Source organism: Bombus vancouverensis, chromosome 2, assembly GCF_051014615.1.
Source record: "Bombus vancouverensis nearcticus chromosome 2, iyBomVanc1_principal, whole genome shotgun sequence".
NCBI classification, from domain to species: Eukaryota; Metazoa; Arthropoda; class Insecta; order Hymenoptera; family Apidae; genus Bombus; species Bombus vancouverensis.
The window spans coordinates 7,876,831-7,890,958 of NC_134912.1; the positions used below are offsets into that span (position 1 = coordinate 7,876,831).

Consider the following 14,128-nt stretch of genomic DNA (forward strand, 5'->3'; position numbering starts at 1 on the left):
TGCAGTTTCAAATTACGCTTGAAAGCTTCTGTATTATTATATTTTCTCAGTTTTCTGTCGTGGCACGAGAAAAATCTCGCTTCTCTATTGTTTATCCGAACCCTCCTCTGTTGCGTTCATTATTTCATCGTTGAGAAAACGAATTACATCGATTTCTTTCGTAGGGATCGTTTGCCTCTTAACGAAGCGTTAACTTCCGTTTCGTTTGTTCACGAATTTCCGAAACGTGCTGTAATTTGCCGTGTAATCGAATTAGGGATGGTCTTTTGCCTATAACAAAAGAGAAATTGCGAAAAAGATCCCTTTTACCTGCAAAGAACTTTTTGAATGGTTCATTGATTAATGTACATATTTAGTTTCGTGGATTAATAACAGAAATTCATTTTATTCACTGATAAACGTTATATGAATGTGTTAAAGAATCTCAATTAAATTGGAAGAATTTTATTCGCAGGTATTTAAATATAATCGAAAATAGTTTGATGTTCATTTGTCTGAGAAAGATTAGCGTTTCCTTTTTTTTCCAAATTTGAAAGTTGTTTCTTAAGAGTCAAAAAAATTATTTTTATATTTAAGTAGATACAAGTGTACAAATTTGCATTACAAGGAAAGTTAATAAAAATTTTATTGTATTTTTGAATAGAATACGATTAATGTACATTTTTATCTATTATGTCATAAACAAACATCTCTCGTTCGATTACATTAGAAGGGCGATTATTATTTTTGGCATCGATCATGTGCAATTTAATTTTAAGTGAATGCTTAATTGTATTTGTTTATGTATTTTTTCTTTGTAATGAATCATGCAACATTTTATCAAAAGGAAGCTCAAGAGAACTTGAGTCATCAACTGAATAAAGGCTTTTCATTTCTCGATAATATTTAACATTTTTTCATAAACCTTGCTTTCAAAACTCTGATTAATCAAGTGTTATGCAAATCGCTTCTCGCATCTAGGTACTGCTTAAAAATGAAAAAAATTTTTAATTTAATTTTTTTTGGTATCAAATAACCGATACGACTTAATTTAAGTTTGTATCATATTCGGGTACGTATCAGTTCAAGAAATATATTATATTTAAAAAATTTGTTCCTAACCATGCTGTTTTTAATGTAACTTTTTTAAACGTAATATCCTTGGCAGTAATTTAATTATTTCGCTTGGAAAATTGTATTTATTAATATTTTGTGGCTGATGCAAATTATTATTTTTCCTTTTTGTTTCTTCTTGCTCAGCTGCCATCGAACACAATGTCCATAGACAATAGAAATATAAAAAATGATAAATTAATTCTACAGAGAATAACGAGTATACAAGGGGAGAACATTATTTTCAAATGTAATATATTAATAAACATAAAGAAACTCTATATGAATAAATAAATGAATCGTGCCAAACAAAGGTTTATGAATTATAAATTAATTTTGTGAATATTTCAAGCAAAGCTCTACAGTTTGAAATATACGAAATTTTCAAATAAATTCGGCACACAGGAATTTCATGGAAAAAAGAAAGAAATTCTACGCCGGAAACATCAATATCTATCGCATCTGCTGCCAAAAATTCGCGCGTATTACAATATATCCCATTATGTTCGCTCTTTCTGTTCCGTCCTTTCTTCTCTCATACGCTCACCTGTCGCGTTTTTATTAATTCCATTAAAATTTATATCATATACATACAAAAAACATCTCTCCTTTCTCTGATACGATATATATAAAATGTACCTAATATATTTCAGTTGATTTGTGTAAAGAAGATGGTATGTAAAGGCTATTTAGATTTATTTCAATTTTTACTCTTTTGCATGTTTATTTATTTACCAATTTATTATTCACTTTTCCTTGTCACGTAACGGGAACCTATCGCGTTTTCGGAATCACTGGCCACACGCGAGTCTGTTGAATGTTTCAAATATTAAAATTTAAGTGATATATTTTAGTCGATAATCACTTTCAGCTTCCAATGACACCACACACACACACACACACAAACACACACACAAGCAAACAAACACGGAATTTGAGATCGATATCGACTACTTTTTTTCTCAATTTTCGCGACATATTTGTCCAGATATGATTTTGTTATGTTAAATAACTCGATCGTCGAGTATATAATAAATCGACAAAATTTACTCTATACGCTTTTTAGCAATTTAAGCTTCGAAGCAATTTGCATTATTAATGAAATATGTTGCTGTAAAATGATTGCAAGTGATTAAAACACGTGACTGTTGTAAAATACATATTCATAGAATAGATACGCTGGTGATTTTGTTTAAAAACAGTATTTACGAAAGCAAGACGCGATCATTGGCAATTCTATGCGTAGTATAATACACCCTGTATAACGCGGGGAGGGGCGAGATATTCGCGATAATTCGCGTAAAGGCTCGTTTATTCGACGTATAATACTTATTGCTCTTTTTTCTATGTATGTATCTATATTGTTGTGTTTTTATTCTATATTGCACTTATATTAAGCTTCGTTTTACCACTTGGATCGTGAAAAATAATAATGATCTGCGCTATGCAATGTATTTCTACCGCGTCACACATTATTGTGCATGAATTCTAATTGAGTGTATGCGGTGTCTTTGTGCAAAATAAATGTGCGACGCTTTCACGTACAGGGTGTTGAGAAAGTCGAGGATATTTCATAAAAGTTGTCTGATCGTTTGTATATCGTGTCTTGACATTTTTTGATTGTGATTTGTTAGAAATAAAAGTGGGTAGAGAAATTTCTTTAAACGCGTACAATTATATTATTTTTGTCATTCGTATTTAAGCGCTTCATGTGAGTAATCTATTGGCAATTTGTATCGCTTCGATGCTTAAGTGGAGAGTACTTGATCATGTTCGACGAAGTTAAAGTTGCAGTATCGCTTGATAGCTACTTATAAGCTTGTATATGAATTATTTATTTCGTTTCATTGGTTTCGATCAATTTTCACTTCCTTTTCTCAGTTTCCTGAGTATTTTATAGTTCTTTTAGATGTATGTTACGTTGGGCTTTGACAAACGTAAACAATTCTAGAACATTGTAATCTATGTCCTTAAGAGAAACCTGCGTACGTAGCAATGTTATTGTTTTAATGAATTTCAAATGTTGAAAAGGAAAATATATTTCGATGTTAGAAATCGATATAATATCACCACCTTTAGATGTAGCATAATCATTACACGGATTGAAATATAAAAAAAAGTTTGAGTTTAACAGTTACAGATGAAAAATTCGTAAGTTTCAGGTAATGCTACACTACATGTTAATCTTAACAAGTATTCTTGATATTATTGACATCCTGTACGCACAATATGAACCGACACAACACTGGTGATAACAACTCTGCTTTAAACATAATTATCTTAAAAAGGAACATTTTTCATATTCCAATAACTTATATTTCTATAACTCTACATGATATTAAAATACCTATTACAAAATTAAAATATTCTGATTTTATTCATGTTACAATATAATTTAATAGCGATGGATAGTAAATAGTTAATTACATTATTAGTACCTATGTATAAAATATTACAAGCGCACTGCAATTGAATTGCTTGCGTTACTAAATATGTATACTTGCTAATATCTTTATTAAAACCTATAATTACAGAATATAAGAGCCATGCGAGCAGTGGATACCTAAACACATTTCTAGGTGACTTTTGGCCTCTTATTATATTATTATTACTCACTACCACTAATATCTAATTACATTACATAACATTATTACTAATATTATAAACTAATATCTATTAACAACTATTTTTATTACGTTATCATTATTTCCTATGCAGAACAGATAAAAAATACAAGAAAAAGATTTCATTTACGTATCCTTCCCTTTAAAAGAAGTTTATATTCTATAGAAAATATACGTAAGTAGGAACTTCCCTATTTCTTTTCTCATTAATTTTTAATTTATTGATCGAAATTTATATGTAGTTGGAAATATAAAAAAGAAACTTGAACGTGTAGTGGTATTTGTAAAGCGATGCACAATCGTAATATCGTTTCGAGGCATTTGAAGCAGAGTCGTTTCACCGATTCGGTGCACAGTGTACGTCTCGCCATTTTATTTTCGCGTCAGCTTGCAAAGCAAAGAAACGAACGCGTTCGCGGGGAACGAGAATTTACGCTCGTCGGCTGTCACGGTCGTCGCTCGAATATTTCCGTTGTCGTTTTCCTTTCTGTCTCGTGCGATTGTTTCCTGAATCTTGATAGAACGTTTCATTGTCCATGCTAAACATTTACAGCTTTCACGCTGGCAAATAGGATTGAATACTAAAACGCACTGAGACATGACGGTACTTTCTCACCTTTTTCATCTGACGTCTTTTCCCAATGAATTTCCTTTTCCTGGTTTCTTCGGACTTCTCTCACTTGCTCACTTTTCTTTCGTCTTTCTATCACTTTATTTTCACGTGTGTTCGATTCGTTGATTTGATTTAAAGGTTACAACACATCGGTTTATGCGAACTGAACTGTCGAGTGCAACGTTTCGATTACTTTTAAATTAGATTAGAATAAGTTTGTGAGAAATTTTTGTTATGTTCTTCCATAATAAATATCGTTTATCGGGATTAACAATATCAATAAGTATAAAGTGATTGAAATTGTTCAATCAAACTAAGAACCATCCGAATCGATACATCCAAAAGATACTAAACTTTTTGGCTAGTAGGAGGTATCGAACCTCTTTGTTAATAGTTTCCAAATTATGGAAACTATTCGAAAATCAAATTATCGTCAAGAGCTACGTAAACTCACGATCGATTCATCTTGAATGCTAAAACTTTCTTCGTAAAGATTTCGCGAGTAGACAAGTTATGTCGATTACGGAAGTTTTATGAATTTTTATCCCGTGATATTCTTCCAAAACCCTCCATAAGTACTTAACGCGTAGAGCCTAAGGAAAAATGACGTTAATGCGTAGTTATATTGCCTGCTCCAAGAGCAGATTTGAAAACCGATGCTGACCTACTTTCGTTCCTGTACGGAAAAAATTCGATAAGTCTGAAAAGGAGAGGAACAGTTTCATCGTCCGTGGGTCTTGTTTTTTCTTCCCGGTACGGTAAACAATTCGTTTTCCAACTTTTTCTCCCCTTGTGGAAACGTACAACGATTACCGTTCCATATGATGCGACGAATGTTGCGAAAAAGAATTTCAAACGAGTCTCTCAGCCTCTTGTTAATTAATTTCTAAACGTTACCCTATTTACCTTATTCCTTTCTTGTTTTTATTTTAATGCAGATGCAATTAGATTGCTGTTAGGTTAGTTTTTTTTTCTTTGGATAGATCGTTTACCGATTTATTTTTAAAGTTTTATTACTTTTAATTGGCCTTTCTTCATCCGAGGAAATAGTTTAATGAGACTGATATTTGTGCCTCCGCAGTATTTTTTCGTAATTTATTCTATAAAATTGATAAATGTCTGGTATCTAATGCGTAAATGGCACGCACACACATATGTATTCATATTATCATTATTATTATATATACATATAATATCTTTTCATTTTTATTCAAATTCACGAATGTAGTTTCAACAATTTTCCATTATTTCCTCCTAATACCATTTTATCCACACAAACGATTTCATGACTGATTTACGAAATATTTTATTCGACTTACAAAGAAGATTGGCAACAAGCTGATACTGCGTGGATTTCAAATGGAGATCAGGTCCCTTTAGAATAGTATTTCCGCATTTTTTCAATCTCATCTCATTTAGCAATCTCATCAGGAGTTCTGTACACTATCAATATGGCGTCATTAAACTTGCGCTAATAATCAGAGACGAATCTCGAAGCAGGATAGTACCGTGTGATTAATCTGATGAAAACTAAAATTGCCAGAGAACTGCCACATTCGAATCAATGTACGTATGTTCCGTTTCCTTTGTCACTACTACTTGATGAGATACAAAGCGGATCATGCATTTGGTCAAACTATAAGGAAGATTCACACGTTTTCTGTGATCCCTATACACGTAGTAATTAATTTATTATTTCATTTTATGTTAACACGTTACAGAGTCATTCGTCACAATCTCGTTTCACTGAAAAACATCCTCCATAGTGAATGTGTCTCGTTCAAAGTTATTGACAAAGTCTGCATCTTATTCCAATCATTTGTGTATCTGGCCATTATATTATCATACCTATAGAATGTTTGCTCTTAAGAGAGATTAATCGAAGTGAATACAAGAAATTCCCCTTTTCTCGGAGTCATCAAACTCACGTAGCTGAAAGAAGCAATGCATCCGGAATAGCTCCAATATAGTAACACATTCCGCACATGGCTCACAGATGACCTATATCGAACTTTTCCCTCGTTAATCTTTAGGCCATTTAATATTCTGACAATAAAGATACGCAAAATCGTAAAGTCACTTCAGTCGTAACATCTGTTTGATGACAAACTAGGTAAAATTGCTGCAACACGGAATATATTAAGAATCTGTTCCGAGTGTATGATGAAAACCCAGGTGCAGATTTCTGCCAATACCTATGGATGCTATCTATATGGATACTATCCGTCCATTATTAACGAAAATCCTGAATAATATCGCGGCAGCCGAACGAGCTTAAATTTTCAGTGCACAGATATACCGCCGTTGGCGAACTAGGGAGCTTTTCAGATGGATCCGTGTTCGGGGCCGAGCTGTGGCGCTCGCTAGTAGGGATAGTGCATGTTGTGTTCGACGTGTGTTGTAATGGGAGGGCACCGGGGGTTCAGTCTCTGATGATCCAGGTGGCAAAAAAGGCGAGCGTACTGAAGAGGCGAAAATCGAGGAACCGGATGGACGTTCAACAACAGCAACAGTTACCGCCGGTTACGATATCCGGTGGTGTGTCCAGTGGCGGTGCTACTGGCGATACCGGGGGTCAGAATGACAACCAACGGATGGAGAACGAGGGCGACGTAATCTTCTACATGGAGGAACCGAAGGCTGGTACACCTAATCGTGCTAGACGCGACAATCGGTGAGTCGAGGCATCGATTGTTCTTTTTTGTTAATTTAGTAAAGCTGACGAATGTTGCTGGTAGGAGCGGAAAATGAACATATTAAGCGCCGTGTTGATTATCGGTAACCGATAGTATACTTTGGTAGTTGGTTTGGTAACCATTTTGCTTGGAGTTCTTTTCCATTGATATTTGTATAATGTACGATAAGTTTATTTTAAAGTAAAAAAAATCTGTTCATAAATGTTAATCCAAACCAGTAAATCTTGATAACAAGCTAGAAAATCTACGATCATGACATTGATAACCCAATATGTTATAATTTTAGATCTTTTATCTTATTAAATCAATGCCAATCTTTGATTGATTTCTTTTATAGTGACAGTTGATTGTACACGTGAAAGGTACACAATTTTTGCAACTGATTTTAGAATCAACGAGAAACCTCATCTTAAATCAATAAATACGATTTGACTCGTTAAAGTTAAAGATGAAATTTCACTTCCTTTAAATTCATTACACTGCAACTGTGTATATTTGAATAATTCGAATAAAATAATCAGGATAATGAATTGACCCCTGAAAATAGGAATTCACTAACTCACTGCTTCATTAACAATTTCACTTTCCAATAATATGAATTAACGTTCGAACAAACAGATGTAAGTTCCATCCAATACATTTACATAGAAACTTTAATTTTCAGTTTGTATCTTTCTATTAGAATAGAATTTATATCGATCTAATGATATTATTACATTGATAAGCAATTTTAGGTTTCACTAAAATGCTTTATTCGACGAAGATTTAAAGAAATTTTCAAACTACGAATTTAGATTGCTTATTGTTGCTTAGTGATCTGACAATATTAATTAATTATTTTTTCTTTATTCTTTATACTTCTTTATTTTTATACATTATTCGACTTTGAGTACATTTTTATTACCTAGATAACAATACTTTACTTTTACACTTACTTACAATAGATTACTTAGACAAATTTTTTGCATTATATTATTATTAATTAATTATATATATTGCATATATAAATACATATTAAGTAGAATAAAATATGACAAAATGGCATAATATAAAAGGGATTTGTAGGTTTGCACCAATCAATATCTGATAAATAATCTTCGGGTTATCGCGGTTATTCAAATTTCAGTTTCAGTAATAAATCTTTTAATGAAGTTATTTTCTTTTTTTCATAGTAAAATACTTTTACTGGCCACTTTTAATTTCGGATTAAATAATTTGGAATATCGTACACAGACTCCAATCGATCTACAGATTAGACACAAATAGCTTTGGTATTATACGAGGAAATTAAACAAAAATCACATTTCATTCAACGTTTTATGATACAGACCATCGATGCGGGCGTTTCATTCAAAACTTCGAGCCACGGTTCCATAACTTTCAATATTATTCAGTTCTCAAATAAACTTGCAAATTGAGTTCTATAGTCTGCGCTTGGAAATGAGGTCCCGCGAACTTATTGAATTTTTAAATAAGCCTCTGGAATATCCAATTTTGAAATGACCAGTGAATCGACAAGATACAAGCTATAGATAATGAATTTTTCTTTTATAGCTCTATCATTTTAACGAGTCGGGCAAAAATTGCCTAATGTAAATGCGACTTTAATAAAAATATTTGTTCCTACCATCAAGAACGTCTGATTATACAGTCGTCTTTATTTTAATATTCTGGTTATCTTTGTAAAATTAATCGACCGACTTTACTTCGAGACATTATTCTTATTTAATTGAGTTTCAGATTATGGTGGATTTTCTTTGCTAACTATGGTATTGTTGCATTGTAACGAGGAATAATGATATTATCCCCTTACTGTGTTCATACGAAATCTCGTAATGTTTTCTTTTTGCGGAACGAAACATAAAACGTTGATGTGAAAATGAAAAGAGTAATCTAAGCAGTAGTCTAGTTACTTAATTTTGAAATTCGCTCCAGAGAGAAGCTTAGAAGCCGACAGATATAACAATTCCTACGATTTAATATTTAAAAATTTATACATGCATTTAAAATATATTCGAACAAAAATCTTCTAAATAAATTCTTCTTATAAACCCTTCGCTACTTTCTCTAACAATAGTCTTGTAGCTGTACGTACATTTTTTTTTCTTGTATTGATCCGCCGACTTTAGACAATAGATAACTGGTGCGAAAAGATCTCATTTACTCGAGCATCAAACGCTGGTAAAATGGAGCATGTGAAGTGTGCGTAAGGGTCGGGAACGGAGAAAATCTTTGGAAATTTCGCGGGGAAATAATGGCTGGTTCGGGAAAGTTGGCGTGACAGGAAACGTCAACCGGCTGAAGGGCACTTTCTCTGGAGCGGTTTTGAACGTCGAACGAACTAGTTCTTGAGTTTGGTAGTGTGAGTAGCGTATTTCCGGTTGGCAGGGGAAGCCTCTTCACTTCGCAGACGAGCTCCGTCACGGAGGCTACCAGCGATGAAATTGACATTGATATCGAGGAACCACAGAGAGTCACCACGTAAGTACGATTTTCTTTCTGTCATCTTACTGGATTTTCGTATGAAGATACGAGGAAAAGTATTTTAACCGAGAGATGGAAGCAAACTACACAACGTTGTGATTTTGTGCTATGGAAATGTCTTTTGTAAGTTACCTTCCTTTGATTGAGTCGATTGGTTAAATCGGATTTGAAGAGTTGATTGAATAAATCGAGATATAGGTAACTCTTTTGATTTGTGATTATATTTTAACGTCTACGAAATACTTTTTGAAAAATGAAAGAGATTTGTAAGTACATATATGCTAATGTGCGAAACAGTAATTTGATATTGAACAAATTTATGTCTGTATTTCGTAGAGACAATGAATAATTGTTGACATAATTCAGAGTTTATCAAATGGTACCTAGTATTACAGAAATCTATGAATAATTTGTAGGATGAATAAAAAGGTCTTTTCATTAACTGTCGCTCGATTCGATATAATTTAGAGTCGACAAAGTATGTAGCACATATGTAAAGAAAGGAAACAAAATTTGGATTTTAATAATACATGTTTAGAAGACGCGTGGAATAAAACAAACATTTCTTAACAAATTTTCATCCAAATGTTATTAAAATTAATTATTAGACGATTCAGATACTTAAATACAAAAAGCATGTGTCATCATGTCGAAGTGAAATAGTCAAGAGACTTTTCCCACTCTAAAATTATCTAATAGAAATTTCATTAATCTCCAAAATATTCACAATTACAAAAAAAAAAAAAAAAAAAACAGTAAAATTTTTGTCGGTGTCTAAATGGAACTGCCTTGAAAAAACTGGCAACGATAGTATCGTTCGACTATTTTTCGTTTGCACGTCGAGTCTGTTAACAGCAAGCAAAATCAAGGCATAGGCGAAAATAGAGGAAGCCTACATCTTCATGCAAATTACTTTCATTTTGCATGCGGAATCGATATTAACCGGAGAATTTTCGTCCAGCACGTATGGTTTCTGTAATACATGCTGGAAACAGCTCGAAACGGCACCGTACAGTGTGCATCCGATTCAACGATTCGGATCTCGTTAATGTTAAACGTGCCGCGATTCATGGTCTTTCTGCTATTCGATCGATCTCGAGAACTGCTGCAAAGCAAGTGGGTAAAGCGTGCGACGAACAGAAATTTAAATGTGCTCGAGAATCACTGTTGAATGCAAGCAGCAATTATTGAGTGTAACAACGACTCGTTTTGTGGGGGTAAAGAGAGCTTGTACCATACACGTATTTCTTTCTAATATCTCAATCTAGAACTTTGTATTAGGTTGTCGCAAAGGCTTCTTCCGTTTTGTAAGGAAGTAACAGATGCACAACACTTTTTGTTGTATTATTTTATCGAATTAGGTATAATCCACTTAATTCTACTGGAACGAAATAAAACAAAAAGTGTGCGCATCTATTATTTCCTTACAAAACGAAAGAAACTTTTACAACAATCTAATATTAATATGCTTCTTATTTAAAACAAATTTTTAAAAATTATCTCTTTAAAGATTCTTGCGCCGATTCATTATTTATGTGTTAACGAAATATTTCATCCGCAGTATCTTCTCAATCAATTTATGTCATTGAATCCTATTTTTTAACGTTGTGATCACGAAAAAAATATCAAAGACTTGCTTAATATCTTGTTTGTCACTATTTCTGTAGTCTGTCGTTCATGCAAATAGATCATACAAATTCTTTTCGTGCCTGTGATTTAGATATTGAGCTTTCATGAACTGTCTCTTGTTCTAATTTCGAATATTTTTCGTGCATCTTGACGACATTTACCTCGAGAAGCTACTACCAACAATTATCCTCCCCTAGCCTTGTCCAGGAAGAATTTTTTCAAAATTCTCCTCAAAGTGTTATTATCGAAAATTATCGCCGCGAGTAAACCAACAGCAAAGTTGGTAATATGTTAGGAAAGCAAATTCCGAGCACGTGGCATTGACATTTCGAGGAAGTCTCCGTTCTCGAAAGCGGAATGGAGCGTTACCTTGCGGCGGCTCTCGTGAAAAGCTCCTCTTCTCTACTCGTCTGTTTCTTTCTCTCTTTCCCTCGCCCACTTCAAAAAGCACGAAACGTAAGTGCTTTTTTCACCGGTGCATTACTTCGCTTCATGGACGGCCTACATTCTTTGCAAGCCTGGCACTCGAACCTCCGACACAAAGACAAGTCGCGTTCAGAATTTTTCTTTTTCTCCCGTTCTTCTCGCTGCCCCGCGACGCACATCCCTAACGTTTGATTCGCGAGTCGCATCTCTCTCTCCCTCTCTTTTTCTTTTTTTCTCTATTTTATTTTTTGCTTTTCTAGCGTTTCGGAGCTCGAGTTTCCCGCGTTTCATCGCTGAAACGTGAAATCGTTTGTGAAAATAAGCGGTCGGCGGCTGGCCAACCGTTTTGTCGAGCCACTCCAATTTTTCCTGTGAATTAGGAATTTTCGACTCACGAATTGAGAATAGATAAGTCGAATGGTGAAATTTTCCAGATGAGCAAACAAACATCTTCCGCTAGATTTGGATAAAGTGCTGAAAAATGCTCTCCATTTATGCAGATTGTTTAGAGAAAGGGTGTTTAGTATTTGAATTGAATAAACGGATCTTGTATATTATTTTTATCTGGTAATGTTACTGTAATTTTTCTGTAATTTATCTACAAAATCAAATCTATAAAATCTATATAATCTTTGGAATGCAAACTTTGGCAAATGAAAAGTCGCGAGTAATGCGAGTCTTTACTGTATAGTATCACGATAAGAAAGCTGGTCAATCTTTGGAACAATTTCAAACTCATTTGAATAATTTCTCATTACTACGTTTAATACTGAAAACGTAAAGTCACAAAACAAAGAATGTATTGTATTAATGTTTCATTTTCGTTCCAGTTTCAGTTTCTAGGAAAACACACGTTCAAAAAATGGTAAAAATTGTAATTATTCAATTTCGCAGTTGCCCGAACAGTTTAACATTTCTTTAAATATTATCTTGTTCTATTATAAATTTAAAATAATTCGATATTTAAAAATAACATATCATACGTATTTCAGTCAATAGCTAACTAAATTTAATTTCTGTGTCCACATAATTTGTAGAAATAAATTAATTGACTCGAGTAATTTAGCGTTATAAGAATAAGAAGCAATAAGAGCGCAAATTACTCATAAAATTCCATGACACGGAACAAGGAACAACCAGCAAACATCGCATCGTTTCGCATAAACTCGCATCATCAATTGCGACACTAATAAACGTCGAAAGTGTGCCACTGACGAGATTGTTGAAATAACACGAGTCCTTTCTTAGTGGAATACATATGCATGTAAAATCCTCCCTGTTCCATTTATGTACGTCTCTCAATGAGAATACGTCTTTACTCGCGGTAAGACAGCATTGAATAGTAAACAACCGAAGGACAGCCACTTTTCTCGAGAATGTCCTTGTGAGATAGATAGCACGCGTATCATTTAAAACAGTTAGTAGAATCGTGAACTGACAACGGAAAATATTTTCGATAAGCAAAGTTATACGAGTGTTGACGATCTATAGTCGGTGTTGGATAATAAAATAAATTCTCTACTTGCGCCAAGTTTCTCTTCCTTTTATCACATTCAATCAAACTCCTTTGGACGGTTTTTATATTTTCCCTCCTATTTTTTCCGTTTTTAAACCGAATCTAGCTCGATTTTCTTAGACTTCCAGTTTTTATACATAATAATTCGAACAGAGGAACAAATTTTATTTCAATACGAAATAGTAAACGATTCATAAAGTAAACATAATCTTATGTATAGGATAGATCTGTGTAAACGGAAACGAAGAAATATTAATTGTGATACGAATGGTGAATGGTAATGACGTATATGTATATTGGAAAATTTGTTTGTTACCAGTGTGAGTAAATTGACTGAAAATAGAATCATTACAATTTTCAGGCTGACGGAAGCACATCGAAACGCCATAAGGGCGATCAGGAAGATTAAGTACTTCGTGGCCAGGAGGAAGTTTCAGCAAGCACGGAAACCGTACGACGTGCGCGATGTGATCGAACAGTATAGTCAAGGTCACTTGAATATGATGGTTCGGATAAAGGTAAGTTTTTGTTGCTACTTTGTTTCGTATTATTACGAAACGACTGTACGAGTTAGTTGCTGATAGACAGAAATAGTTTGGAATATAGAAATTAATAATTACTACGATACAATATGATAGTACAGGGATAAGCAAATAAAATAAACTTTAGATATATGTAAATCTATAGATTGTGTAACTTCCAAATCACATATACCTTTAGTTGCAACTATGTTCTATAATTAACTTAAAAAGTTACCACTGCAGCAACATTGTTAACAAATTGAGGTTTTTAGGTGAAACATTGCCTTTAGACAAATTGTCCACACTGTAGTTTCAAATCATATTGTTCTACTTGAACTATAGTTCTGGAACATTATCAGAGAACTCAATTCGCAAGTTGCACATTTGTCATGCTAACTTCCTTCCTTGAATTTATGAAATGTCAAGTTACCGTTGCGAGATCCAAAAATTGTACACTGGAAAACAGGAAAGTAAAAAATCATGTAACTTCCTAGCTGAAATTTTCGCGAAACCTTCTTCCTTATGGC

General features: G+C 33.5%; 1 protein-coding gene across 1 annotated transcript in view; it reads left to right on the forward strand.

Moving 5' to 3' along the window:
- KCNQ (KCNQ potassium channel) overlaps nucleotides 1-14,128 on the forward strand; it is a 146,258-nt gene that overhangs the window by 112,682 nt on the left and 19,448 nt on the right. The window contains exons 11-13 of the mRNA XM_076625225.1: nucleotides 6,756-7,003; nucleotides 9,414-9,506; nucleotides 13,442-13,598. Coding sequence (XP_076481340.1) covers nucleotides 6,756-7,003; nucleotides 9,414-9,506; nucleotides 13,442-13,598 — 498 coding nt within the window. The remainder of the gene's footprint in view (nucleotides 1-6,755; nucleotides 7,004-9,413; nucleotides 9,507-13,441; nucleotides 13,599-14,128) is intronic.